This window comes from Bos javanicus, chromosome 27 (assembly GCF_032452875.1).
Source record: "Bos javanicus breed banteng chromosome 27, ARS-OSU_banteng_1.0, whole genome shotgun sequence".
Classification (NCBI taxonomy): domain Eukaryota; kingdom Metazoa; phylum Chordata; class Mammalia; order Artiodactyla; family Bovidae; genus Bos; species Bos javanicus.
This window is the reverse complement of record NC_083894.1, coordinates 38922375-38936148: the sequence shown is the minus strand read 5'-3', so window position 1 is coordinate 38936148 and position 13774 is coordinate 38922375. Positions and strand designations below refer to the sequence as shown.

At 46.0% G+C, this 13774-nt stretch overlaps 1 protein-coding gene across 6 annotated transcripts; it reads left to right on the top strand.

Moving 5' to 3' along the window:
- Nucleotides 1-3761: 3761 nt before the first annotated feature.
- On the top strand, nucleotides 3762-12456 carry LOC133240076 (arylamine N-acetyltransferase 1). 6 transcript variants are annotated; one of them, XM_061404667.1, is made up of 4 exons: nucleotides 3763-3855; nucleotides 5077-5159; nucleotides 7268-7442; nucleotides 11482-12456. In XM_061404667.1, exon 4 carries the CDS (start codon nucleotides 11487-11489, stop codon nucleotides 12357-12359), a length of 873 nt encoding a protein of 290 aa, XP_061260651.1. In that variant the 5' UTR covers nucleotides 3763-3855; nucleotides 5077-5159; nucleotides 7268-7442; nucleotides 11482-11486; the 3' UTR covers nucleotides 12360-12456. The 6 variants fall into 6 exon arrangements, with proteins under 6 accessions (XP_061260649.1, XP_061260651.1, XP_061260652.1 ...); XM_061404668.1 differs by having other exon boundaries at nucleotides 7255-7442; XM_061404665.1 differs by lacking the exon at nucleotides 7268-7442 and having other exon boundaries at nucleotides 3762-3855; nucleotides 4912-5159.
- The last annotated feature ends 1318 nt before the right edge of the window (nucleotides 12457-13774 follow it).

Below are 13774 nucleotides of genomic sequence, written 5' to 3'. Positions count from 1 at the left end.
GCAAACTCTTTATTGTTGGAGCTATATATTGTTGGAGCTATATTTAGGGAAGACCTAAATATTAGGTTCAAAGACCCTAAAGAGAGAATCCAGGAATCTCTCTCAGAGCAGACACAGGTTAGATGAGAGAAGACAGAGGTTTAGATGAAATGAATCAAGAGAAACAGTTACCCAAGAGACACTCACACCGAAGTAGCAATCAGCAAACAGCAGTGTCATTATCTTAAAATTAGACCCCAGTCACTTGGTTGACACCAATAGAGCTGGAATGTGCACTTTAAGTCTTTCTGAACCAGCTGGTTGCAAACTCAGCCTAGCTGTGCTGACAATAATGTGGCTCATGGTGGTTCATGAAATATTTTGGCTGCACGTTTGTTTTCAAAGGGCGCTTTCAAGGATCCACTGACTTACCAGGAAAATAAGGAAAATGGCTTCCTAGAAATAATCCAGTACTTCATGAGAAATGCTGGGCTAGATGAAGCACAAGCTGGAATCAAGATTGCCAGGAGAAATAACAATAACCTCAGATATGCAGATGACACCACACTTATGGCAGACAGTGAGGAAAAACTAAAGAGCCTCTTGATGAAAGTGAAAGAGGAGAGTGAAAAAGTTGGCTTAAAACTCAACATTCAGAAAACTAAGATCATGGCATCTGGTTCCATCACTTCATGGTAAATAGATGGGGAAACAGTGGAAACATTGACAGACTTTATTTTGGGGGAATTCCAAAATCACTGCAGATGCTGACTGTAGCCATGAAATTAAAAGACACTTGCTCTTTGGAAGAAAAGTTATGACCAACCTAGAGAGAATATTAAAAAGCAGAGACATGACTTTGCCATCAAAGGTCCATCTAGTCAAAGCTGTGCTTTTTCCAGTAGTCATATATGGATGTGAGAGTTGGACTATAAAGAAAGCTGAGCACCAAAGAATTGATGCTTTTGAACTGTGGTGTTGAAGAAGACTCTTGAGAGTCCTGTGGACTGCAAGGAGATTCAACCAGTCCATCCTAAAGGAAGTAAGTCCTGAATATTCATTGGAAGGACTGATGCTCAAGGTGAAACTCCAATCCCTTGGCCACCTGATGTGAAGAGCTGACTCATTTGAAAAGCCTCTGATGCTGGGAAAGATTGAAGGCGGGAGGAGAAGGGGTCGACAGAGGATGAGATGGTTGGCTGGCATCACCGACTCAATGGACATGAATTTGAACAAGCTCCGGGAGTTGATGATGGACAGGGAGGCCTGGTGTGCTGCAGTCCATGGGGTCGCAAAGAGTTGGACAAGACTGAGCAACTAAACTGAACTGAATGAAGGATGAAACAATCTGAGGACTCTTGTCAAAGTGCGACCTGAGTTTCAATAAAAGCGTAATTGATTAAACATAGCTCATGGATATGAAAGAGTTTGAAACATAAAGAAGACCTAAAACTTAATCAGAAAGCTATGACCACTGAGGGGCTACAAGATAGACAATCTATGTGAATTAGCAAAGCAACACTGCCTGTGAATATAAACTACCATGGGGAGATTTTAAATGAAGACCGTCACTGAAGGAGCCGCCTAGAATTCACGTGTAGAGAAATGACTGAATGAATATTAGGTGAGTGATTTTTCCAGGTCTCTTCTTCCTTGTCAATAACAAGGATTTTGCACTGGAGAAAAGCCCACTGAATGTAATGAATACAAGGAATTTCACTTATAACAATTTTAATTCCACGTGTGTTAACTCACACAGGACAGAAGCTGCATACTTTCAGCCCCTGCTAGTAGAGACTGCAGCCATTATTCCTCATTGAATTGAGGTAAGCTAATTATACTGGGGGAAATAAAAAACACACAGATCTTAGAATGTGGAAGGTCTTCAGTCAACCCTCCAACCTTTTTATATGTTCCAAAGAATTTGCGATGTATTTTTTTTTTTTACACTTAATCTGGATTGAACTTGAACGTTAGCCATCTTAAAGGGAAACCACAAAAGTGTATCGGTGTGCATCAGCTTCAGTTTGTGAGCTTGTTAAAACTGCAGATCCAATTCTGGCTCACCAGCTGTGAGTGATTACTGCTTACCTATAATTGTAACAGGAACCCTAGGCGATAATGATGCAAGTGAGTCTGCGACACTTTGAGTAACATAAGCTGAGAATTCAGGAGATTCTGCTTTGTATAAGATACATAATTTTAATCTCAGTGCTTTGTCAGTAACAAACACATTGAAGCTACTTCTTTTGCTTTTTTTTTTTTTAACTACTATACCTGATGCATATGCTCCTGGATATGAGGTATCCAAAAGTAATGGGGTTTACCTTCATATACTACAGATATTGGAGAAGGGAATGGCAACCCACTCCAGTGTTCTTGCCTGAAGAATCCCAGGGACATGGGAACCTGGTGGGCTACAGTCCATGCGGTCGCAAAGAGCCGGACACGACTGCACGACTCACACACACACACTCTGGACACAGTATCCCTGCACTTTGCTGCTGCTGCTGCTGCTAAGTCGCTTCAGTCGTGTCCGACTCTGTGCGACCCCATAGACGGCAGCCCACCAGGCTCCCCCGTCCCTGGGATTCTCCAGGCAAGAACACTGGAGTGGATTGCCGTTTCCTTCTCCAATGCATGAAGGTGAAAACTGAAAGTGAAGTCACTCAGTCGTGTCCAACTCTTCGCCACCCCACGGACTGCAGCCTACCCGGCTCCTCCATCCATGGGATTTGCCAGGCAAGAGTACTGGAGTGGGGCGCCATCGCCTTCTCCAACGGTTGTCTAGAGCAGTGGAAATATTGGTGCCAGGCTCTGCTTATGCTTAGAAACGGATGCTCCCACTCCCATTTCCGGGCCAAGTGGTGTTGCAGGGCCGTTAGTTGCAGGCCCATCTGACCTGCCCAAGCAGAGGCCAGGAGAAAGCCTTCAGGCAGAGAGTTCCAAGTTCATGCTGAGTTATACCAGAGGCACAGACTAGAACTCTCAGTGTTTGAGAGAGCAGAAGGCAACACTTGTGTCATGAAGACAGTTACGGAAGTAAACCGTAGAGGGAAATGAAGCTTCCTGGGGGGCTCAGTGGTAAAGAATCCACCAGCCAATGGAGGAGACCCAGGTTTGATCCCTGGATGGAGAAGATCCCCTGGAGAAGCAAATGGCAACCCATTCCAGTAGTCTTGCCTCAGAGAATCCCATGGACGGAGGAACCTGGCAGGTTACAAGTCCGTGGGGTCTCAAAAGAGTCGGATATAACTTGGCAACTAAGCAACAACAAAACAGAGAGAAATGCATTAGAGACAGCAGAGTGATGGGCTAATATCATTAACATAAATCAGAAACACAGAAGCAAAAGCATATTATGTATGTCTCTCTCATAACTTCTATGTGGACACATTTAGACCACATTACACACTGCCTCTTGGGGAAGAAGAATAGAAAGTTGGGGGCTTCCTGGAAATTGATGAGGAAATGCTGTCATAACCTGGGGAGGGGGCAGTGATTTAAAATGTCCATGTCCTCCTGCTCCTCTAGGCTAATGGGTCTGCGCTTCTTGGAGCCTCTCAAAACCCTAACCTCCCACAGCACACACAGGACATCCATATTCAGGCTGCCTAAGAGTAAGAACTGTGTGGACTACAAGGTCCCTCCCCTTTGAACCCCGAGGCCTTGGCTCACCAGGGTACATTGGAACAGGAGGGGCACAGGGTCAACCCAAGTCCCCACGACTACATTTCCCAGAGCTCCGGGGTGACGGTAACTAGACTCGGGGGTGGAGCACTTTGCAGACAGGAAGGAGAGCTCTTCCTGGGCTGGGCCAGGAAGTGGAAGGGTGGCCGTCGCCCTGATTCCTGGTCGTGGGTCCCAGAGAGCTCGGTGAGTGACCTGTTTATGCTTGGAAATTGGGGCTTGATCCTATTTCAAATGTGAGTCCAGGGGACTGGAGACTGAATTTCAGGTCCTAGGACAGTTCAGGAAGTTTGCCTGACACGTGCTTACGCTGTAATTGCTGTGCAGGATAACAGAGCTGCAGACCCCCACTGCAGCTGTCAGGGTTAGCGTCACAGCCACCCAACACGCCAGCTGGGAAGACTCGGCAGGACACAGAAGCATCTCTAAACGTCAGTTTATCCCTCGGAATGCTGGAGCTAATAAGAGAGCTTACTTAGAAAGTCTGTTGTGAGGATTAGAGGAATATATAAAAGATAGCTAATGTGTACAACACGTGTTTCAGAGGACAGTGTTCTCCTCTCGGATAATTTCAACAGTGATGTCCACCTTCTCTGAACCTAACTGAGCGTGTCCCCAAGGGCTCAGTCAGTCCTGCAGGCAGCAAGTTCAGGGTCACTCCGGCTCCTCCGGCATTAAGGGATCAGAAGTTCTCTGTTGGTCCCAAAACACCCAGGGAGGCTGGGTTGCGTTGTCTGCACAGTGTAAGAGAATTCTTGGGAGGTTTTCTCTGGATAGAAGGAGGGGCCCAAGGGTCTCCAGGAGCCATACATGCCAGGAACAACTCTCTCACCATCAGGCAGGCTGATGACAGCATTCCCTGGGCACTGATGAGCAGAGTTCTGCAGGAGAGAGGAGCCTGTGGAGGCGGAGGGCTCCAAAGCCAGGGGCCCTGTGAGCTGCCTGCTCTGGACTTTGCTCCCCTGCCCTGACCTGTGCCCACAAAAACCATATGCCTGTTTGCTCTCTGATCACTGAACTTTACCTTCCCTTGAGTCACTGTTTAGTTTCTCAGCCACACAATAGCTGATCCCACCCTCTCGCACTCAGAAAAAAGTTGTTACCTGCCAACTATATATATATAGTTCCATCCCACCCAGAGACTTATTTTGTTTGGCCTTGACAGGTTTCAACAGTTCAGAGCCAGTTGTAAAAACAGGTAGATTACACCCACAAATCTGAGTTTCTACTTCTCCTCAAAAGGGAATAAAAGGCAAAACAAACATTCAGACCTTTCTGCTGATGGAGTCTGACCTTCTTTGGCTGTTCTCCTTGGACGGGCAGCTCCGCAGCCCGCCTGCGCTCTCAGCATTGTGAAGAGGGGCTGTGGGCTTGGCTTGCCAGGCAACCTCTTTTTTTTTCATCCAGAAGATCACTGGGCTGGCCACTTGCACCCTAGGACTGGGCTGGTTCACAGGTCCTTGCAGTAAGCTTCGACACCAAAAAAACAGGTAAGAAAAGGGAAGGGAGGGCTTGCCTGGTGGCTCACGGAAAAAAAAAATCTGCGTGCAATGCAGGAGCCACAGTTTCGAACCCTGGGTCAGGAAGATTCCCTGGAGAAGCTCCCTGGAGGAGGGCATGGCAACCCACTCCAGTATTCTTGGCCTGGGAAATCCCATGGGCAGAGGAGTGTGGTGGGCTACAGTCTATGGGATAACGAAGAGTTGGACAAGGCTGAGTGACTGAACAGCAAAGGGAAGGGGTGGGAAGGAGAGGAAAAGAAACTCAGAGCTCAGGGAAAGAAAAGCCACTGGAAGCATCTCTAAATCCTACTCTTCAGCTGGGCAGCTCTATTCTAAGCACATACCCAGTGAATTGAAATCAGATACAGGAAAAAGCACTTGGGCACAGATTCTGTCTGCAGCGCTGTTCGCAGCAGCTGAAGCTGGAAGCCCTCAGAGAGACAGGGAGGCGCCTGGGGGCTGCAGAGGCGGGAGGGGTTGGGGAGTACCTGCCCACGAGTCTGGGGTCTTACTGGGGGCGTGAGAGAGTTCGGAACTAAACAGAAGGGTGGCTGCACCAAGTTGTGAAGGTACCAAAGGACTGAATCGTTCACTTTAAATGGTTTAGTTAGGTCGTGTGATTGTCACACCAATTTTTTTTTTTTTTCAATCTACATTTTTGCATATCTTCTTTTTTTTTTAATTTTATTTTATTTTTAAACTTTACATAATTGTATTAGTTTTGCCAAATATCAAAATGAATCTGCCACAGGTATACATGTGTTCCCCATCCTGAACCCTCCTCCCTCCTCCCTCCCCATACCATCCCTCTGGGTTCTCCCAGTGCACTAGCCCCAAGCATCCTTAATCTGTTTAGTCATGACAGGCTTCCTGTCTGGTGCCTCAGACGGTAAAAGATCTGCCTGCAATGCAGGAGACAGAGATTCGATCCCTGGGTCCGGAAGCTCCCCTGGAGGAGGGCATGGCAACCCACTGCAGTATTCTTGCCTGGAGAATCTCATGGACAGAGGAGCCTGGCGGGCTACAGTCCATGTGTCCAAAGAGTGGGACACGACTAAGCGACTAACACCTCCAGTCACAGCAGAAAGGCTGGCGGGAGATCCTGCCCCTGCTTCTGGCCCAGAGTGTGACTTCGGCGCCTCACTCCCTGCCCCTGGGACCTCACTTTAGTTCCTCCTCCATTCCTCCCCTCAAAATGAGATTTTTTTTAAACTATCAACTCCCTCTTACTTCTGTCCCGGAGTCTGGCTTTGTTCGGCTTCTGCCGTCTAGACGGGCTCTGGGGGCCTGCTCAGCGGTCCCCACAGTACCTGCCTGACTCTGCAGCTCCAGCGCAGAGCCCTGGCAGAGCCGCGGGCCTTCGGTGAGCTAAGGCAGGGTGTCCGACGGCCTCAGAGCAGGGCTGGCCTCGCAGCTCCCTTCCATCCCAGGATCAAGCAGATGCCCCTCTGCCCTGGGGTCGGGAGTGAGTCTTAGTGTTAATCCAGTGGGATGCCATCACTGAGTCAGAGTAAAGGAAACAGACAGTATGTGAAACACATACAGGAAGAAAATCCACTCGCTCGCACCATCTCAGGCTCTTCCAGGCGGTCGTGTCTGAAGTGTGGGCAGCTGGGATGGAAGACGCCACCTTAGTCCGCAACCACCCTGGCTGCTTGCACCGCTGAGCTGTGAGGGCAGCATCTCAGGGCCAGACTGCCTCTGGACGAACCTGTTTTCAATTATTCTATTTTAGACTTTGGCTTACAATTTTGTTTGGGGAAAGAATCAGGATTTCTCTAGCTCAAAAATAAAATATAAAGTAAAATAAAATTAAACAATTGAAACCACTGCTGGATGTGAAAGGCGTAGAGACCCCAGACTGGGAGCTGAGGTGTTCATCTCAACCTGCTCTCCGGGGCTACATCAGAGAGGTAACTGGTAACTGAAGAACCGTGTCACTTAGGGATACATTGCAGCAGCCAGATGACTGTTGGCCTTTGTCCATTCAGCGAAGCAACGGGCATTCATTTGGTGACAGAAGAAGTCTCTCTGGCCTGACTTTCAGGGCCCTCTAGAAATTGCCTCATCCTGTGCATCTTAGCTCTCTCCCACAGAGCTCTCCCCAGTGGCCACTGACGTGACTTGTCAGGATCCCCAGGTTCAGACCTGAGTCCGGCCCGGTGAGCAAGTGCCTCGTGAAGAAAGGGCGCCTGGGCAAGCCCCAGTGCCAGCCCAGGTGGGAATCACAACTCCAGACAGAGTCTTTTCTCAAATCAAGGCATCACGCCGGTGAGTCCCCATGAAGGGCTGTCCTAAGAGGACACAAAGCCCCTGACACGTCTGATTCTCCACACAGGAGGGCACAGCCGCTCCAGGAGCCCCCAGGAGGTCTGCCAAAGAGTCCGTGTGCAGGTCCTGAAGCCAGGCCTGTCAGGGGCACAGCCAGGTGGTCAGACAGACCTGAGGGGACCCAGGTGGCCGACACTCAGCATCCCCCCACACCAGCCTCGGTCCCGAGTCCTCCGCAGCACCCTGGGCCCGAGCAGGGCGCTCTGAGCAGGCTCTGTTCTTTACCCTCTGCACCCGAGGCGGAGGTCAGCGGGTAGAATGGCTTTCACTTCGGTCACCTTTAAAACGTGTTTTTAAAGTAGTTTAGCCACAATTTTTCTACTCTGTCCTATAATATAAGGAGTCGATTCTGCCTTTCTCTTCTGAGTTTTTCACTTTGACTTGCATCTGCACAGGCTGCGGGGAGGTAGCCCTGTTCGTGTATGCGTGTCAGCAGCGCTGTGCGTGTATGCGTGTCGGCAGCGCTGTGTGTGTATGCGTGTCGGCAGCGCTGTGCGTGTATGCGTGTCGGCTGCTGCTGCTGCTTAGTCACTCAGTTACGTCCAACTCTTTCGTGACCCCGTGAACTGTAGCCCATGGAAGGCAGGCGGAGAAGGGATGCAGAGGATGAGATGGCTGGATAGCATCACTGACTCAGTGGACATGACTTTGAGTAAACTCTGGGAATTGGTGATGGACAGGGAAGCCTGGCGTGCTGCAGTCCACGGGGTCACAAAGAGTTGGACACGACCGAGCGACTGAACTGAACAGACTGTTGCCTCCCAGGCTGCTTTGTCCACCGGATTCTCCAGGCAAGAATACTGGAGTGGGTTGCCATTTCCTCCTCCAGGGGATCTTCCTGATCCAGACATGGAACCTGGGTCTCCTGAGTGCCCTGCACTGGCCCGCAGAATCTTTACCACTGCACCACTGGGAAGCCGTCGCAATTATACTTAAAGCTAAAGGAAGACAGGTGCTCCCTTACATGCTGGTCTTTGATGTGTTTGGTAAAACTTGTAGTATCGATCAGGGGCCTGAACAGGGTTCACCCATCCTTGTTGACTGCCTGGCCCACTGTGCTCGAGTCCTCCTGTGACTTAAACCCCAGGAAGTGGGCTGAGCGCCCCGCCCCCATGTTGCTCCCATCGCCTGTGACTGGACGTCTAGCTCTGTCCCCTGTGCGGTGCAGATGGCCATGTCACTCTCTTTCCTTCTATTTTGTGATTTTAAACATTCTTCCTATTCGTGTCCCAGCAGAACTGCTGCTCTTTGTTTTCAAGGAAGACTATGATATATTTAAAACTATTTTTCTATTATTTCTAAACTGTGAACCAGGAAGAAGAAACATTCCAAGTCTTTTGAATTAAAGCTGAGAATCCATCTACATCGAACTTCCATAGAACGGTTTGCTTTTCTGAGACATCTCAGCTGACTCCCTAAGTGTGTTCTCTCTGCTTCCTTTTATTCTTTTCTTGTATTTATGATCAAGTGAAACGAGGCAATATATCAGTGCACATCTAAGTTACAAGTCAATGTATAAATGTTGCAGAGTTCTCATCCAGTTTTATCCTGACAGCTACTTCCTAGTGGCTCCGTATTTCACCTTCTATCTTAGCTTCAGTAGTTCATCATTCTTCTATTTAGTCACGGAGGTATACTTTGGTTATCACATGCTGCCTGCATTCAGGTTCCAATACTGGGTTCTTCTCAATGGACTTGAGGTTACTAAATTCTAAGTTAGCATCATATCTTTAAAAAAAGAAGGAACAAAGAAAAAAACTTTAAAGTCAAAATATAACTTAAAAAACTATACATTAATTTCCAAATAAAAGAAGGTGGGTTAACCCACTGGTAAATGAAATGGTTGCTGCTGCTGCTGCTGCTAAGTCGCATCAGTCGTGTCCAACTCTGTGCGACCCCATAGATGGCAGCCCACCAGGCTCCCGCATCCCTGGGATTCTCCAGGCAAGAACACTACAGTAGGTTGCCATTTCCTTCTCCAATGCATGAGATTGAAAAGTGAAAGTGAAGTCACTCAGTCGTGTCCGACTCTTAGCGACCCCATGGACTGCAGCCCACCAGGCTCCTCCGTCCATGGGATTTTCCAGGCAAGAGCACTGGAGTGGGGTGCCGCTGCCTTCTCTGAAATGCAGTGGTTAGGCAGGTCCAAATCCTATTTCTTTGTTCCGCAGCAGCTGCCCTCCTTACCTGCCAGCACTGGTTGGATATAGAAGCGGAAGAGGGTCTGTGGTGGTCTGGCTCAGTACCAGTTGTTCTCTCCCTGTCTGATGTCGAGTTTTTGGCTTCTATGGATGTTGAGAAAGGAAACTGATGGATATAAAGTTGAGAAGAAATGAAATAAGCTTAAGAGATTTGGAGATCAGATTATAGATACCAAGAATAAAGTTGACAAAATGGGAAGAATAACTGATTAAAACAAAGAACTAGGTGAGTCTGAAAGAAAAGACATTAAGAAGGACAACAGAAATACATAGCTTATCACCATTAACCTAGGGCAGGCCTTTTTAAGCCTCTCACCTCAGGCCATGTCACCTTACCAAAGGTAATACACCACTGTTACAATCAGTGATTAATGGACAGAAACTTTTTCAACATGGAATTTTACAAAATAAGAACTTTTTTTTTGACTCACCTTACCAGAAAAGCAAGATATAGCTTAAGACCTGATTGATGTCTTTTCCCATCTTTCTTTCTCCTGCTTTTCATTCCTCAACTCATTAAATTCTTGGTGGGTGCTATTCTTCAGCAAGATCTCCTACTAGCTTTGGGCAAATATCCCACCAGCTTCTGGCCCTGCAGGAAAAGCACCTGCTTAGGCTTCAGCAGAGTCCCTCAGAAGAGTCTCGGAGAGCAGACTCAGGCCACACGCCATCCGTGAGCAAAGCACTGGACCTGGAGCAAAGGTGCTTTGAGTTGCTCCTGGCTGGGCCACGTGGCTCTTCTTTCAGCTCCGTGTGTGCAGGTCCCCATCCATACGTATCAACTGGACGACGGTGCACTTTGCCCAAAGTGCAGGCTTCCCCTTGCCCCTCTCACAGTGATTCCTCATTTCAGAGGAAGAGCCGGAAGGCCAGGCCTCATCTCGGTCCAGGCTTCCTCTCAGTCCCTCTGCTTCCTTCTTCCTGGCTTCCTTGAATGTTCTTTGGACACTCTAGGCAGGGTTCGGTATAAGACTTTTTAAAAATTCTCTGGTTCTTCCTAAGTGATCCTCCCACACATATGGACGTAGCTCCTTCTCTCCCATCCTTAAAATTACAGTGAAGCTTTCTCTGCCCACCTTACTGGAAACTGAAGCTCTCTCTGTGCATGTCTTATCTTCCTTCTTCGCTTTATTTCCTCCAGAGCACGGATCCCAATCTAAGAAATTGCATGTGTTTTTAAAATTCATTTCATTATCTGTGTCATACCAGCCCCCATAAAATATAGGATTTTTTTAAGACAAGCAATCACTAGGTTAGTAATTTACACATAGTAAAATTTCAGCAACCATTTACTGAATAAATGAATAAATCAGTTTGTGAACAAACTGACGCGTTGAGTAGGGAAATTTCTGTAAAGTTCAGCTAAAGAGGAAACTGAGCGGGTCAAGTAGCCTATTATATCATTCTCCTGTTTATATTAGAAATTGTTTGTAAACTCTATTTTCATTGATGCCAATTTGTACCTCTCCTTCCTCATCACCAAGAAAACCACATGTAAGCTCTTTGTGATTTTACTCATCACTTCATCTGGATTTCCAACTTCTCGTGCTCAAAACATGGAAGAAGTGATACTTTTCTTCTTCATCTGTGAACTTGTACATGCAAAAGGCATTAAAACAGGAAAAGCATACACACAAAAGGCATATAATTATGCCTTAAATATTTAAAGGCCTATTAAAATATTATATTTAAAATACATTTGTTATAATCAAGCTAATCAAAGAAATCCAAGTATAAAAGCAATATATTTGCTTTTGTTTTGTTTTCCTCTCCTTTAGGAACCATGGACATTAACGCATATTTTGAAAGAATTGGTTATAAGAACTCGAGGGACAAATTGGACTTGGAAACATTAACTGACATTCTTCAGCATCAGATCCGAGCCATTCCCTTTGAGAACCTTAACATCCACTGTGGGGAAGCCATGGAATTGGACTTAGAGGTCATTTTTGATCAAATTGTGAGGAGGAAACGGGGTGGGTGGTGTCTCCAAGTCAACCACCTTCTGTACTGGGCCCTGACCATGATCGGTTTTGAGACCACCATACTGGGAGGGTATGTGTACAACACATTCAACGACAAATACAGCAGCGCCATGATCCACCTCCTGCTGAAGGTGACCATCGACGGCAGGGACTACATAGCTGATGCTGGGTTTGGGCGCTCTTACCAGATGTGGCAGCCTCTCGAGTTAATTTCTGGGAAGTACCAGCCCCAGACGCCTTGCATCTTCCGCTTGACTGAAGACAGAGGAACCTGGTACCTGGACCAAATCAGAAGAGAGCAGTACATCCCAAACCAAGACTTTCTGGATTCTGACCTCTTGGAAAAGAATGAGTATCGGAAAATCTACTCTTTTACTCTTGAACCTCGAACGATTAAAGACTTTGAGTCTGTGAATACATACCTTCAAGAGTCTCCAGCATCTGTGTTTACAAGCAAGTCATTTTGCTCCTTGCAGACCCCAGAAGGTGTTCATTGCTTAGTGGGTTTCACCCTCACCTACAGGAGATTCAATTATAAGGACAATACAGATTTGGTAGAGTTTAAGACACTGAATGAGAAAGAAATAGAAGAAAATCTAAAAAACATATTTAATATTTCCTTGGAGAAAAAGCTTACCCCCAAACATGGTGATAAATTTTTTACCATTTAGAGGAAGCTGTAAAAATGGTCTCATGATTACTTCTGGTGCTATAACTTTTTAATCACAAAAAATTTAAATGTCAATAAAAGTTGTTTTTGTTATTGTTTTTGTTTTGTCGCTAAGTTGTGTCTGACTCTTTTGCGACCCCATGGACTATAGCCTGTCAGGCTCCTCTGTCCATGGGATTTCTGAGGCAAGAATAAGAAATAGGTTGCCATTTCTTACTCCAGAGGATCTTCCTGGTCCAGGGATCAAACCTGCTTCTCCTGCATTACAGATGGATTCTTTATCACTAAGCCTCCAGGGAAGCCTGTCTATAAAAATAGAGAGAATGAAATAATAAATCTCCATTTACTTATCACTCAGTTTATCAACTAGGAACTAGAGGCCTATCTATCATATTTTCTCAACACTCCCACATTTTACTGAAGAAAATCATAGATATCAGATCATTTCACCCTTTAAAAATGTCAGCATGTAACATCAGATAACGTTTTTTAAAAAAAATTTGAGAGTTGGACTATAAAGAAAGTTGAACACCAAAGAACTGATGCTTTTGAACTGTGGTGTTGGAGAAGACTCTTGAGAGTCCGGTGGACTGCAAGGAGATCCAACCAGTCCATCCTAAAGGAAATCAGTCTCCTGAATATTCACTGGAAGGACTGATACTGAAGTTGAAACTCCAATCCTTTGGCCACCTGATGTGAAGAACCAACTCATTGGAAAAGACCCTGATGCTGGGAAAGATTGAGGGCAGGAGGAGAAGGGGACAACAGAGGATTGGATGGTTGGATGGCATCATCAATGCGATGGACAAGAGTTTGAGTAGGCTCCAGGAGTTGGTGATGGACAGGGAAGCCTGGTGTGTTGCAGCCTATAGGATCGCAAAGAGTTGGACAGGACTAGTGGCTGAACTGAACTGGACCTTTTCCAGATTTATAATTGCGAAGGTTTAAAATATTTTAATGATGGCCTATGGTTTCTTGAGGAAAAAGTGATATATGCTAGAAAACTTCACATGTTGGTTGAATGTTGAATTCTTAGAACATGTTTAACCATCATTCAGTAACTAGAACTTAGAGGAAATCATTTTTATTAAATTCTCCCAGCATATATCCAATGTCAAATTTGAGCAGAAATACCACATGTATAATGGGATTGTAATTCAACAAAGAAAAATGAGAAATGATATTGCTTCCAAATAACCTAATAGTTCTCAAGACAAAGCATAAACCAATACTTGTTAACATAAGTACCAAGAGACTGACACAGCCAATAATTTCTTACATGGCTCTTTTTGCAGCCACAGTTCTTCATGGACCTTTTTTCTTTCATTAATTTCTTAAAAATTTTTTTTTTCTTCATGTAAGCTTTTTACATGTACCTTTTTTTTTTTTTTCCTTAATACCTTTTTTCAAATACTG